The 16,685-nt window shown below is 35.2% G+C and overlaps 1 protein-coding gene across 1 annotated transcript; it reads right to left on the bottom strand.

Moving 5' to 3' along the window:
- Positions 1-632: 632 nt before the first annotated feature.
- Positions 633-10,531, bottom strand: LOC120337275 (ornithine aminotransferase, mitochondrial-like). The gene is made up of 9 exons (XM_039405010.2): positions 10,307-10,531; positions 9,580-9,750; positions 9,260-9,377; positions 7,397-7,620; positions 4,705-4,851; positions 4,088-4,166; positions 3,061-3,203; positions 2,174-2,318; positions 633-1,548 (listed from the first exon to the last, which is right to left on the bottom strand). Exons 1-9 carry the CDS (start codon positions 10,421-10,423, stop codon positions 1,382-1,384), a joined length of 1,311 nt encoding a protein of 436 aa, XP_039260944.2. The 5' UTR covers positions 10,424-10,531; the 3' UTR covers positions 633-1,381.
- Positions 10,532-16,685: the final 6,154 nt, after the last annotated feature.

The raw sequence follows: 16,685 nt of genomic DNA, 5'->3' as shown, positions 1-16,685 counted from the left end.
CTCAATTAGCTCACGTGTCTCCATAACCAGTGGTGGGATTCCGCCGGTTCTGTAGAACCGTCTCACGAAATTTTATGAGATCAGCGAACCGGTACCGGTAAGCATTACTGAAAAAAAACATGACTTTTTGTAGCAGAACCGGCTAAAAAAAATGTGATGGAACTGGCTGACAAAAAATTTTAATCCAACCAACTGTCCATAACGTATAGATATTATTTTCAAACATATGAATCGGTTTACCTTCTTTTCCACATGTAGTAAACCGTAAATATATATTACCACGGCGGTGCACACTGCTAAGAACACGCTCGCTCTTCTAAGTGCAGTAACTGGTTACATTGCGCTGGTTCAGAAGTTCGAATCGGGGAGAATAATTATGTGCGAGATAATTTACTGGACTGCTTGCCATGGGGAGTGGCTCCTGTAGCTGGTGGTTGGTTACGACCCCAACTACATCTGAAACAAACAACTGGCTAACAATTATCATGGTCACCATGGACTGGTAACTGCACGAGAAGCCGTGGTTCGCCATATGATTGCGCCATCCTATCGCTATCCCCCTCCTCTAGACGAATTATAAAATCCAATCCTACCAGTTACACTTCAAAATCTTGTCCATTCAAAACACAGTATTTTTACAGCATTATTTATTTACACCAGACAAGTAAACTAAAACCAAGCAGGAATGACAGAATTCAGTAGGTGTATAATTAAAACAAAAATATAACATTATTAAAACATTTATAAGGCAGTGTTCATGGTGGATGAAAGTTTGTGCAGTAGGCAATAGTAGATGGACTAAAATTATGATGGACGTTGGTAAGCTATAAACTTTGAATATATATTATAAAACAACCTATTGCTTATTATTTACAAATAAAAAGGCAAACTCTGAAAAATGCAATATCGATTTTGAAACATAGAATTATTTAGTTTTCAATAACTCATTCTTTATTTTAGGTCTATCACAAAAATAGATATTTTTTTTGAAATGCAACCCTAGCATATTAGATCAAATTTTTATGTATATAAATATATTGTTTGTTGTGTATTTCGAATGTATATATTTTTTGAGGTAAAACTGAGATAAATACCGTGTACATTTGTAAAACTGTATAACAAAAAATGGAATAATCTATCGGAACATGACTATTATGAATCACAGTACAATACAAAACCTCCACTACCTATTTTATGAAGTCACCCAAATCAAAGTGTCAGACACCCCACTGAAAGCGATAACAATACAGATATGAGAGTTGCGAGCAAGTGGCAGACGCCAGTAACTACATTTCACTAAGCAAGCATCGTAGATCTAGTGTGAAGGAAGATGTTTTTTTGGAAATTTGGCAACTTTTTTCAATGGAAATCCGTTTCTTCTTCACTTATGAAAACTGGTGATAGTTTTTTCTATGATATCGAGACACTCTTCTGCCTGTGCATCGTTGATGACCAGAGGGGGTGCAAACCTGATGATGTCATCATGTGTAGGTTTTGCAAGAAGACCATTGTCACGAAGTCGAAGGCAAACTTCCCATGCATTATATGCTGAAAATAAAAGAGTGTATATCAAATTGTAGGTTGGATAAGTAGTTAAGTATTTGAATAAATTTGTATGAAATTTGAAAAATTTTTTTTTACTTTTAGGTCAGAATAACGAAATACAAACTTTGTTTTCTCAGCTGTTTGAGTCATTCGAATAGAAAGCACTCTTGCGATCGAATTGCCTATCACGAGGCCAACACCCACAAATCAAATCACACTGGCTAGAAGAGCAGTTTTGGGAATGGGCGATCAGCAAGAAGTTTGATGTCAAGTGAGCACTTTACTCATCCGACTTTAACCCCTCAGATTTTTTTCATCTGTTGGGATATTTGAAGGATAACGTGTATCAAAAAAATCCTCAAACAATTGAAGAACACAAGGCTGCGATTGCAGCACAAAAATTAGAAAAATCCCAAGATAAGATTCCATGGTTGTGCAAATGAATGAGAGTCTGTCTCCAACGCCATGGTCATTTGGAACATATTTTAGAAAAAATATAACCTTTGTTGAAAGCGTCCTAGACTGCGGGAACGTAAGAGATCAAGTGTAAATGAAATCAAATTAATTTAAGAAGTTCATGGATTCTGTTTCTTTTTTTTGGGTCACCCTGTATAACAAATATACAAACCACCAGTGTCCTTGATAACCATTGCAATAAATAATCCTTTCCCCCTTACAACCGTAACAATATCTTGAGGAAGTTTTTTCAATTCATTCTGCATCATATTTCCCAAACGAGTTGCATTTTCTGGCAATTTTTCTTCCAGTAATACCTATAATGGAAGAGGGTAATATTCCAATAATTGAACATATAGCGTCATAATTGAACGGTGCCAGAGGCCGCGATCGTTTTCCTCTTAATATGTTGTGAGGAGCTATGGTCAGAAACAGGGGCAAAGCAAAGGATTTTAAAAGGGGGGGGGGGGGGGTTCTAATTGCCTCTCAAGTTAGACAGCTAGTGAATCCGTCCATACAACCATAGTATGGTTGTATAAACTGTATTTATTATGTAAGATATATTTGTTACTTTGAGTATAATATGGTACAGGGCTCTTCCACCTTGAGGTCCCTACCCCTAGTGGGCTACGAAAGGGCTCAATTCAGTTTGTGGTGGAATCTTTTTCAAAACCAACTTGTTAAACCAAAATATTGATCAAATTTGGAAGATTTGGAAATAGTATTGAGGCTCATCATCACCGAAATTAGAATATGCAAGCACATCGCTCTTATTAAATGTATTGTCAATTATATTTTTTCAAATATTTTCTGTATTATTAATTTTCCTTTTTTTTTTATTTCAGTTCCTGATGGTCGCAAAAAAAATTGGCCATGCCAAGTGGGTCGTGATGCAAAATATTTGAAAAACATCGATATAGTATATCCCAGGCCTCGCAGACTGATGAATAAGTAATAACTCTTGTGATAAATTGCAGAAGCATTTAAAGTACAATCGAACACAGGTTATGGCCCATTATGTTGAAAATTCACAAAAATAAAATAATATAAAATCGCTACATTCAATGCGGCCATGGCAACTCGACTGGCGACTGGATTTCCACCATATGTTGAACCATGTTCTCCTGGCTTTATTGTCAGCATAACTTCATCATTTGCGAGCACAGCAGACACAGGATAAACTCCACCTGATAATGCTTTACCTGTGTGTAAGAGAATATTGAGATTATTTATCTTCTATGGCCGAAATTAAAATCAATCGATCGACTTGTCGATCGAAACTGCGGTTTCGATTCATGACTCTATAGTGACACCATGTGTCCCATCACTTATTAATTAATAACTCGCTAATTATACGACATAATTTATCCAAAATCAATAGGCTTCTGGTCCGAGATATGATGAATGTACATGCAAAATTAGGAGCAGAATCAACCACGCGTTCGTGAGATATCGCGTGCATCTAACAGACAAACAGACAGACAAAAAGACAAGTACCTATCAACATACTTACCGATCTAAAGATCGAGGATTCATTCCTGTTCAGGCACTTCGTGATTGAACTTAGCTAATCAAATGTTTCGCTGGAACTAAAGCTTTATATTTAAAATTTTGCTTCTTATTGAGAAGGTTTATATTTTGTATGCTTCAAATAGTATCATATCAACATTTTCATAAAGTAGAAAATGGCAGCCTTAATAAAAATTTAATTTTTATGACTTTTGTCATAAAAAATGAGGTATTTTGTCGTAAAAATTTGAGGTACATTCAAAAAATGAATCTAAAGCCCCAATATGGCACAATTGTATGCTACTAAATAAAAAGGGCGCTCCAGAAGTGTGGTTACCAATATGGAGGTAACTAATTTTGTTCGCCTACTTTACATCAAGTTGTGTGAAGGTGATGAAACTTATGGGCAGGGAGATATTCACTTGGCTAACACAGACAGCCCCTGAACTCGTAATAGAACTAAAATAAGGAAAATTGGAATAAAATTATGACATAACCCTAACGTGGTACACACACTACGGGAGTACCATGAAAAGTGTGAATAATCATCAGTTTGTCTGATACTGATAATACCTACCTAATAATAACATATCTGGCATGACATTTTCATGCTCAACAGCTAGCATTTTCCCTGTTCTTCCCAAGCCAGTTTGAACCTGAAATATTGGTTTCAAAGTGTTGATAAAATTAAATAACTTACTAAATTAGCAGATCAAAATATTCTGAATGCATTCCAAACCTTGAATAGCGAAAAACATCACAAAAAATTGTAGACGGATATGATTGGAATTGGAATTGCCGCTGTTGACATTAAAATAATTCAAAGTAGAGCAATAAAAAATCAATACATTGAGTTGCATGATTTTCAAAATTACGCTAACCACTCCAGCTAAAGTGACACGTAATTACAAAATTATAATATTATTAACTATGACTTTTTGGTAAATTTATCATTTTTCAAAGTGAAGTAGTTTAATTTTAACAATCAAAATAATAGAAATTTATAAATTTCTGTTAAATTTACCATTTTTTACAGTGAAGTCAAAAGTTAGGTCAAATTTACAATGCTAAATTTATTATATATCACGATAAAATATAAGATTGCTGTATTTAAAATAAAAGGTACCATAAATCCAAGATAAAATCCTATAAATTAAAATTAGATTACTACTAACAAAACAAAATGGTTTATACTTCGTCAGCAATCCACAACACATTATATTTGTCGCACAAATCTCGAACTCCTCTCAAATATCCTTCATCGGGTACAACTACTCCAGCTTCACCTTGAATTGGCTCAACCATAAACGCAACTGTTGTGGGATTTTCTTGAAATTCTTCCTGAAATAAAAGTAAGATCATGAATTAATGCATAAGAATTAAATGAAGAAGTAATCCCATATTCAAAACATCTTGTTTTTTGACTGGATGGCATTTTTTAGGTCTTCTTTTTGTCATGGAAGTCTTCTATTTATAGAGTTGAGCCAGCTAAATATCTATCAGGTCACTAATACTTATGCATAAAGGGATGAATTCGTAGGTGTATGACAAGTAACATACTATTCAGATTTAGTTCAGATTGCCTGCGTACAATGCTACATTAATAACATTATTATTGAATATTCGATTAGGCGTTTGAGAGGTGTGGCATTGATTGCCCACAGGTGTCTTGTCTGGCAAGTAATAACACTCATCAGAATCAGATGCATCATAAAAGTGTTTTGTTACTTACTGTCTAAAATCTGAAATCCTACACGTACGCGTTTTATTTCATATCGAACCGCAGACAATGCCACGTAAATATTATTGTATTCTTACAACAAAATAAACAGAATTTAGAACAAAAAGCAAAATATAAACCATATTATATTTCATTTCAAATTTTCTTTGTAAAGTATCATATGTCACGTATCGAAGTACTTTCAATCACATAAGAATACTAAAAAATTTCTGCAATCACTAAATACTCAATAAGATTTTATATTTGAATTTAAATTAGAAAAATATTGTTAAATTTTCAACCTTTTCATGTGCGACCCAGATTCGTGTTTGATAGCAGCCTTGCACGTAAACTCATTAACATACTTTAATGTTTTGGAACAGACTAGAACAAAAATCAGAAAACACCAAGAAACACTTCTCAAATTAGACATACCTAAATACACACTTTTTACATTTACATGGATGGTGAACATTGGTGCAAAATTTGAAAATATTTGAGTTGGTGCAGCGATGGCGATGACATTTCACAACAGTGATCTAATTTTGTGCAGGCTTATGAAAAATCTTCTATTATACATTACAATGTTTGCTTTCTGTATCACATGGTGGTAGATCATTAGGAGTGGAGAAAAAGACTTCAGTGTCCAATGTCCGAGCATGATATAAAATGAAGTAGAGCTCCTTCAAACTCATTCTAACAATCTAATTACGGGTCTCATGTTAGCGTCACTAAATTACATCTAGTCTTCGGTCAACTGTCAGAAAACAGAATATGAAAGTGGTGCCGAAAATTTTTGAGAATAATTAAAAAATTTTCTGGCGTAGCATAGACTTGATAAAATGCGGTGGACTGCGACGAAGCGTAGGATACTTTGGGAAAGTCTGTTCCAAGGCGAAGCTAGTCTGTTCCAAAACATGAAACACATGTTGATATTTTCTGTTTAATCAATTTCAAATTTTTTTTTCGCTGATCCATGAGGTTAGCTTAATTTAACGTAAGGTCGGAAACCACTGCTTTGGACAAACAGCAATGAACATCACAAATTATTATCACAACTCACAAGTCAGTGACAACCACATTTGTTTACTTTTGATCAAAATGTTGTTTTTAGATGTATTACTCAACCGTATATATTTAGATATTGTTATTGTATGTAGCAGTTGTTCTCAAACGGTGGGGGGCCCCACAGGAGGGGGCTTAAAAAAAATTTTTGGAAGGGCCTGAAGCTAATTAAAAATAAAAATATTTGTTAGATTTGATCTTGCTCGCCTTATTTTGGATATATAAATTTCGTTATTTTGGTTATTTACATTCCATCCACATATTTTTAATGTGTTTTTTGAATAAAACATACTTTCACCTCACTATCTGTTATTTGTAGCTTATTGTTAGCTAGGTATTTTTGAGGTGGGCCGTGAGACTTGACAAATTCTAAAAAGGGGCGCGCGGATTAAAAAGTTTAAGAACCAATGGTATATAGCGACACAGGTTGGAAATACACGTATATTATTCTTCCCCTTAAGCTAGCTATTTAAATTCTTCAGATAGATGATGCAACCATCGAATAATGGCTTATGCAATATGGAGAGAGATTAGAGTGTTGTGTTGTATTTATAGCTGATGCAACTCAAGTCATGTTGAACAAGCATATGGTAATTGGTAACTAATATTATCACAATAGATTGTCACTCATTATGAATCATGCAAATTACTGAATATCAAATTTTTACTATGAAGATTATTATTACATCACATCAAGAAAAAATCTTGCTGGTCTCTCAAGAATATCTAAAATGTATCAAATATTTTATTACATTCAAATACTGTTAAATTCGATCAGGTAAATTCTTGGATTATTTTAAAATTTTGAGCATGTAATATTCAGTGTTCATAATAAAAAAATAGACTCCACTTAACTTCAAAATGCATAAAAATAGATTTTCAAAAAAAGCAATGTTTATCTCAACATTAAGTTTTCTAAAAATTAACAATAACTTGTACAAAAATATTTGTTTAAAATGACCAAATTTGAAACATAGTCAACATTCTATATTCAGAAATTTTATTGCAGAATGTAATTGGAATAGCAAATTATTCGGTATTGGCTATCCAAGTCACATAGGTAATCAAGTTTTACAAATTAATAAATTAAAATAGGCTCACCTCAAGTGCTTGTAAATTATTATATGGTACGAGAGATAATCCAGGCATGTATGGTCCAAACCTTTCATAGCATGTTGGATCGCTCGATGAAGATATCGCAGCAAGAGTCCTGCCCCAAAAATTTCCTTCAGCAAAAACAATACGAGCCTGATTTGCAGGAACTTTTTTCACGTCGTATCCCCATCGTCGAGCAAGTTTACATGACGTCTCTCCCGCTTCAACACCTTGGATATATTAAATTTGTCATTGACATAGGTATTAGAAATATGAATTTCTTTAAAATAAATTTCTTATTCATATGCTTCCTGTGTACATAATGATAAAATATTAGACACTAGTTAAATATGCTTATTAATAGGCCACTTCATTATTTTGACAGAATATCATTTTTTGGAAGAATACCCACTCATTTTTTAACTATAGAAAATGGTGAAATCAATAGTTTGAAACAGTGGTTTCCAACTTTTCCTCCTAACGACCCAAAATTTAAAATACCAGTATTAATTTTAATATGGAATCTCGCAACTCAGGAATATGATCAAATACTAAACAGCATGTAGATGCAGTGCCTCTAATATGGCCGCAAAATTAAAGTTTCCGAATACTATTCCGAAAAAATCTCAATACTTCAATATACTCAATCAAGACAAACTTTAGTATAGGTCAGGGGTGGCCAACCTGCTTTCGACCGCAATCAACTAAAATCTTCAAAATACCACGCGATTGACTGATCAGTAATAAGGTCATACACAAAAACGAATGGGTACTGAATATGCAGATAACTGCACACACGCATATAAAAATTCCACCGCTCTGAAAAAGCTCGGCTCTTCGGGCGCATTCTCAATGAAATTGCCACAACAATTTGCTTTTTTTCATATTCCACTCAATTCAATTTGATTATGTTATTGTACCCGGAGTAAATGTTATCAATTATATCAATTATTTTAGATTTATTCAAATAATAGACTACAATTCAGATTTAGGGCTTGTCTAATTATTAGCCTGTGTTTTCCAAATTCTCAAACCATAAATGTTACATGACTTCTCGAACTTCAGTTTCTAGTTTACAATTTTTTTCAAGTTTGATTCTTTGTTCGCTTGGAATTAGAAAAAATTGGGCCTTTTGATGCCACGAATAAAATTTACCACACTACTCTTGAAGTGAGACAATAACTTTCGCATAGTGCAGAAATTGTTGTAGAATCGTTTGCCAGTCAAGTTCCTTCTTAAAACTTGGCAGTAGTGAAACTTGCATTTGTTACGTAATGATATGCTCTATCATGCTTGTTCATACCCAATTAGTGCATGTGTATATCATATTTTGCGCATGTACACTAATATATTCTTCCAGTTTTAAAACACACAACAGGTGTCTGAAACTGGTTCAAGGCAATTTTCTGGGGTATGTTATTAAATTTACTCAACATCAGACGCGATCGACTACTCGAGACGCGGCGATCGACGTGTTGGCCACCCCTGGTATAGGTGATAAGAGTACTAATACAATATACATTCATTTTTACATGATATTTATTTCACCATAAATTACCTCAAAGTTGCACAAATTAGAAAGTTGTGCTTTGTTTGTCATCAGAATCAGAAAGTTTTTAAACTCATGGAGTATTGTAGGCTTTTGGCAAAACTGATTTATCTAACTTTCAAAAATGTCAAAAGCCATAGGGCAAGTCTTGCCACATTTTCACTGTGATAAATCATGGAAGAATAGTAGATATTTATTGCCATCAGTTTTTGTAGTATTATTGGTAAACTCCCAACTTTTTTAACAGCAATCTTTTCTAGCCTTCAGCTAACTACCTTAATTAAGCAAACTTACATAGAGAAAAATAAACTTAATACAACCTGTGTTCATTGGAAGAACTTTGTCATAACCAAATAACTTGGTGATAAATTCTTCATATTCTCCAAGAACATCAGCATAGAATGCTCTCGATGTCAATGCCAATTCAGATGCCTGGCTCTAAACACAAGATAAGAAATACAGTGCAATGTACACAAAGAAAAAATAAGTCCATACCCTTAGAATCAATCTTATATTATTACTCTTTCTACTTTTAGTTCAGGGTTCACGACCTTGCTTTGAAAAAACTTACCGGTATATGTAAAATACTATATTTGAAATTATATACTGAATGAGCATGAAATTCATAGCAGACTCTTACCAATAGCGCCTGCACAATTTTAGGATGACAGTGTCCTTGATTAACGCTACTATATGCGCTCAAACAATCTATATATTTTCGGCCTTCAACATCCCAAACGTAAACACCTCTGCCTTTTGTAAGCGCAACAGGAAGGGGGCTGTAGTTGTGAGCTCCATATTTTTTTTCTCTCTGAAATGAGGAAATAAAAAATAATCAAAAATACGAAAGAAACAAAATATGGAAACAGAACAAAAACATTCAACAAATAGCCAGTGAAATGATCAACGAATATGACTGTAAAATTTGGAGTTGGACAAGTTTATGTTATTTCGACCAGTCACACAACATAATATATTCAACATCCGGGCCTCGTGTAGTTTCATACCTCAAGTACTTCTAGTGGGCGTAGCATAACGATTTTGCACATGTGAATCCTAACCCTCACCTGACAACGCCATCTATATTTATCCTGGGGGAGAGGAAAGTTGATAAGACAGCTTAATCATAATATGGCGAACCATGGCCTCTCCAACCAGCGGTCACATGAACCATCCTACGGTGACAAGGAGTTCAGCAATCCTCTCGCACATAAATATATTTGCATGGGATTCAAACCTGCGAACCCACGCAGGATAATCAGATGCGATGGCGAGCATAGTCCTAACGCTTAGCATGATGTGCCACACCTAATACCAGAAATATGAATCTACAACTTAAGAGCGAAATACTGAAATATGCAACCAACCTGATAAACTTGTTCAGATGTTAGTTCCTCTTTCAGTTTGTTAACCACAGATAGTCTTCTGCATTGGTTCAAACGTGTTGTTAAAAAAAGAGACCTCAAAGAACTTAATGAATTCATATTTCAGTATTAATTAACAGTTCACAACTCAACGTATAGACTATTGCAGTATTGTGTATAAATGACTAATACAGTACTAGGTTATGTATCTGTCAATGTCACGTGTAAATATTCAGTATTTAGTACAACTAGGTTATATAACAAAATAAAATGAAGGAGCCATTAGTCGCCCAGTATCCCCTCAGATACTTGAGGCCCGCTTGTCTGGATAAAAACATCTAGTTTGAACTCAAAAGACATCTAATATTGAAAAACAAAACATCCCCAAAAAACATATTTAAATATGAAGTTACTGAATTCAATAAAAATAAACAAAACAAGAGAGTACAAATAGTTCAATATATTACACCATAGTAGATTTCGAAGATAATTCAAGTATAATAGATGTTTTTGCTACAGTTGCTTCCGAGAGATTTTTATATGTTTCTGCAGTACATATTTTTTGAAACCGAAACAGGTTCCTTTTAAGACCAGAGTTACCCCAGTACCCCAGCCCACACTCAGCCTGTTGTCAATGGGTTAGTCAACTCTTTTGCTAGCTTTATAAGCGTTATTTAATAAAAAATTGGTTACTCTGATAATACATATACCATACCTTATATATCCATCGTGAATGCAATACCAAGCACAGCCTACTTACCCCTAATATAAGACGTGCAATTTCAGAATTTATTTCCAGTTGGGGTAAATTTAATGATGCCTAGTAATGCATTCAGTGAATCTGTCTTTCTGCTGTTTCTTAGTTTGTTTTTTCAGTTTATTGCACTATTTTTTTTCAACATCAGCGTTTAAATGAAGTAGTACCGGTACCATTGCTGGCTTACATTGCTGTTTCTGTTTTATTGTTCCACTTTCTAACTTCTACAAGATAGTTTTGGATTTACTTCTGCCCTGCTGATAATGTTTTTCAGGATAGCTACCGGTATGTTTCATGACAGGTGATAGAATGTAGTATCTTGCTAACCAGCTACTGAGCTAACAAAAAAAGAAAACAAAGACACGCTTTTTAAAACAGTCAAATTTGCAGGTACCGTAGTCACTATTTCAGCTGTTTACAGGTTTATGTGAGATACCGTACCGTACTGAAGATGGGAAAACTTTGGCATATAGAAGTATAGAATACTTTATACAGTTATATTCAGATATTGTTCTTTCCAGTTTTGTGATAAAAATCAATTGGATTTTCATATAAGGCATATCCGCATATGCTTTACAGATTTATGTTTTATCAACCTTACATCTAATTTTGAATTTGTTTGTTAACCATTATACACATCGCTTTTTTTATTTCTCAATGGATAATATTTAGTACGTTGAAAAAAATCTGGATTTCATAGCTAACACCTAGACTCCAAATTTTACATCTAGATCTTGAACAAAACATCTAGACCTAGCTATGTAGTATAAAGCATCTAGAATGGCAGCCCTGCCGGGTACCATACATAGAAAGTATAGAAACCATTGTGATTAATTGAGTGAGCTGGTTATCGAAACTGCCAATTCATTTTAAGCGCTGCGCGTTTCGTAAGACATTCTTTCGTGAGTGAAATGCTGTACAGCAGCTCAGCGGTTCCCAGAGCGTGCGCCACGACGATTTGCTTAGTGCGCCGTTGCCCGTTGTGATTATGGTTTAGGGAACAAATGTGGCATTTTCTCTTGTTTCTGTATTTGCTGTAATTTCTGTTGCTCTCTGATCTTATCTTTTGAAGACATACTCCTGGTTCCGAATACATATATTGCAATTGTATAATTTACAAATACAAAAGACAGTTCCAAGTCATGACTGATAAGCCAGACTAAAATACCAAGTTGCACTGCAGGCCCGAGTTTGTTAATTACTTGTCCATCGCCCCTCCTAACGATTGGTCGCTTTTATGCTGGTTTTGGTATCCTCAGGCAATGAGCATTGTATATATGCTATATTAGATATTTTTGAGTAAACCTCGTTGGGATTAGAACCAAATATAGAACGCCTTAAAGATTAGAAAGAAGAAATATATGAAATACCTGTGAAGAAAAAGAATGTCTGTCCATTTTGTAAAAGAAATTGAAATAATTATAATACAATATAAAATGCTACAATCGCGCGGTTTCTTAAAATTGATTCGCGGGCGTTTCTTTCTTAAGTACTTTCGTTTCATATCTTTCTCATTTGTTTTTGTAGTCAAAAATTCTGACTAGTTTTCAATTTTACAGTTTTTTTTTCGGTATGAAACAGTTCATATAGTGTGAATGTTTCACACACATTTTTTTTATATAACAGTCCATATAATGTGAATGTCATACACATTTTTGAATCTAACAGTCTTTTTCTTTTTGTCGCAGTCTTTGGTTCTCCGCTTGTATTCCTTGGTTCGTTATACTGTCTGAATCTTGGTTTGGTTGTTGTTTTTCAATTTTCTTGAACTTTTTATCCTCGGCTTGCTTGTGTAGTTGATGTCTTTGGAGTCACCTTTAGTTCCAACGGTTGCTTTTCAGACTCCATCTCAAAAAAGGCGCTGGTTCATCTGTCGGTTCACCATTTTTAGGGGACAATTGTTTATGAGGGAACAAATGTGGTTTTGGTATCCTCAGGGCATGATGCATTATCGTCATCGTACCCTACAGGATGTCTAATTGTTACGTATTTTATGACTGAGAGATTGCTTCTAATTTTAAAATTAGAATGGCTTTAAGTTTAAACACGTAACCTATTAACCAAAAGCAGCAAAATTACCCAATATCCTATAATGGTATGGATGTTTCCCAGGCCATCGGCTTCCTTGTTTATTTCCGTAACAATTAGAAATCAGCAATAATTGAACAATGACGTAACAGTAGGAATTTATGCATATGCGTAGCCAGGGGGGGAGGGGGGCAGAGGGGCCATGCCCCCCCCCCCCCCCCCCAAAAAAATGTTCGAGAATTCAATTCTTAATCCACCAGTTTTGTGGCAAACTTGTCTCGTCACGCTTGCTGATTGTCATGGTTACGCCACAAAGACTTGACCGTTCACTGTTATGAGCAGTATTGAAAAGAAGGGCTGCCACTCTAGATGTTTTATATCTAGATCTAGATGTAAAATTTGGAGCCTAGATATTAGCTATAAAATCTAGATATATTTTTTTCAAGGTTCTAAATATTATTCAGTGGGAAATAAATAAAGAGATGTGTGTAATACTGTAACAGGTGAATGAATATTAATTCTTTATATAGAAGTATTGATGTAAGATTGATAAAACAGTATATATTTACGATAAAACTCATTCATATTGTTTTCGTCCACCAGTACCATACAGCCATATGTACTTAAAATATTTGAATAACGAATTAAACATGTTTAAAACATGTGACGTTTTAATTAACGTTAAGTAGAAAGAACGACGTTGGTCCGATGATATTGTTGCCAAGGGGTTTTAAAATTATTAGGTTATTTAAGTCTATAAGTCAGTGGTTCTCAACCGAGGGTCCGCGGACCCCCTGTGGTCCGCGAAGCATTTCTGGGGGGGGGGGGGGGGGGGGGCGCGATTAAATTAAGATTTTAGGAAATTATTTGCAGTTCATTATTGTTTTTTTGTAATACGCTCGAACATTTGCTGCCTATGACAATGTGACAATAGCCTACAAAAACTATTTTGATTTATCTCCCGTAGACCTATTGTGACAAAACAAGTTATGACAGAACAATGATGAATACGAGAACGCAGCTACATTGATCACTTTCTCCGTTTTGGTGCGCCATTTTGCCGTCCTACCCATAAGTATCGATGGAAGCATTATGTGTTATTGTTCCATTCGCCTCCACTTGCGTTTGTAAAAGTGGATTTTCTGCTCTCGTTCATATCAAATGCAAGGCTCGTCACCAACTAAACGTCGAAGGCGATATGCGTCTATCGTTATCAAAAACACGAGCACGTATTTCAAGACTTGCTTCTAATATGCAACAGCAGAAATCCCATTGAGTGTATTCGATTTGACAAAATAAATGGAAATTCCACTAGTTTGGTGTTATTTTTGACTTGGTTAAATCTGTGTGGAACATTGGTTTGCTCTTTAAGCTATAAACTAAATTTCGAATAAAATACTTTTGAGTGGTCCGCGACCGCTTTGAGAGCACCAAAAGGGTCCGCAAAGACAAAAAGGTTGAAAAACACTGCTATAAGTGCTATTGAATGTGTCTCTCTTTAAACATCAATTTTTCAAAATGCCAAAGTGTATACACTACCAGCAAAAATTTAGAAAAGATTGGCTTAAGGAATGATTTGCCCATTCAGATGATAAGAACAAGGCCTTTTGTAAGTTCTGCAAGTGGGAATTGAATTTTAGGTGATGATGTTAGCTTCTTCGACATCTAATATTACTGTATTGTATTCACTTTTCGTTAAATTCAATGACTTCATATCTAGATGTATTTTCTAGATATTTTATTTTTCAATCTGGATGTTTTTCGAGGTCAATCTAGATGTTTTTAGTCAGGCCAAAGTGGCAGCCCTGGAAAAGACTGTTTCGTTAGCTTTCGGTCAGTTACTCGGTCTTGATTTGTTCTCGCCGGTTTTATATTCGAAACGCTTGGATTTTGATGACCAAATTACTTCGATGGCTAAATTTAAACAGGCGAAATGCGATAGTTTTTTTCAGCGAAATAAAGAGTAGCTTTCCCTCAAAAACATCAATAAGCGCTACTCAGGCTATGGATGCACCGGTTAAGTCTATTCCCGAAGATAAACTAATATTCAAAGAAGGGAAAACAAACGATTTTGGATTTATTCTTAAGAAACATATCGATGCGGAGAGATAGGCTACAGGCTTCTAACTTCGAATGGTCGGAAAAACGTGACGATTCTGGATACCGTTAGACAAAGTCGTCGTAAATTTCTCAACCCCCAAGATTTTGGGCTGGCTACGCCACTGAATTTATGCCGTCGCAAACACTTTTTTCGCTCTGACAGAATGAATAAATAAATTTATTTTGCGTTCAAATGTTGTTTACTTTCTGCCACGTAGTATCTGCCTCTATTGTTACATAGCAATAGAGGTAGACACTACTTGCTGCAATTTTGTGAGCTGCAGTATATATATCTGCTGAACCGAGTTGAGGGAACGTGGTATTTTTAATATTTCAAAGGGAAATCAGGCGGAGATGAGGAAGAAAAGTTGACCCTTAGCCTTTATTTTTTTGTTTCTATATTCTACATCAGGGTCGTTCAACCTTTTTGGCCGAAGGGCCGCATTTATAATTGAGTTAACATGGCATTTTGTTCTAGCGGTTCTAGTTTTGCGCAGTTGAGTTTTGCTACACTGACTACAGCAGGGTCGTCCAACCATATGTGGCCCGGGGAAGCATTTCGAGTGGCCCGCGCTGTATTTTTCAGAATTGAATAAAAAAAATTGAAGTAAAATTATTTTTCGAGGGATTTTGTATACAAATATGTGATGCAACCGATTTGCTTATTTTCTTGAAATGCGCTCTGCCAGCCCTTTTCAACGAGCGATTAGTGTCATTTCAAATCGGAAGTATTTGGGAGGAGATATCGATAAATATGGGTGCCATAGGCGCTTACAAACTTTGGCTTTTGCTACTTTATATGACGTTAGCGCAAAACAATCGAAGCCATTGAGAATTCGTTAAGGAATGTATATTATGTGATGTTCGGGTTGCCAATATTTTAGGTCCGGAAATAAAACAGGTGTTTGCAAAAATAGCCTGTCAAGACAGACCATGACTCGTCATTTCGAGCTTGAGAACTCTGTAGCGAAAACTTTAATTGCAAAAGCGGGAAAATTTTCATCGTATTCCTTGGCGCCTGACGAAAGCACTGACATCAAGGTTACTGCTCAGTTGGCGAGCTTCTTGCGGGGAGGTAATAATGATTGAAATTACCGCAGAGCTTGCAGCCAATGTTCCTATTAGGGGTACAACTAGACACTAGAGGAAGTAGTCTGTTGGGAGATGTGATGAGAAAAATCAAGCGTCTTGGCTTGGCTTTGGCGAAAGTTTCGGAAATAACTACTGGTGGCGTCCCAACAATGGCTGAGAAACAACAGTTTTTATTTTATTGGTATAATAATTGTGAAAGTTTGGTGTGCGGGTATTGTTTTTTTTTTCATTAACCTGTAGTGACCTACATGTTTACAAACTTTAAACGGCGTAAAGTAAACATTAACGATCACAAAATTGAGTTTTATTCAAAGGCAGCAATTTATTTTCGTATAAGTGCGCCGTGACTTTTTTCTGTGATAATTTGCACCGTACGGACAAAAAGTTTGGGAACTGCTGCAGTGT

Source organism: Styela clava, chromosome 10 (assembly GCF_964204865.1).
Source record: "Styela clava chromosome 10, kaStyClav1.hap1.2, whole genome shotgun sequence".
Lineage (NCBI taxonomy): Eukaryota > Metazoa > Chordata > Ascidiacea > Stolidobranchia > Styelidae > Styela > Styela clava.
This window is presented reverse-complemented; position numbering and strand designations above follow the sequence as displayed.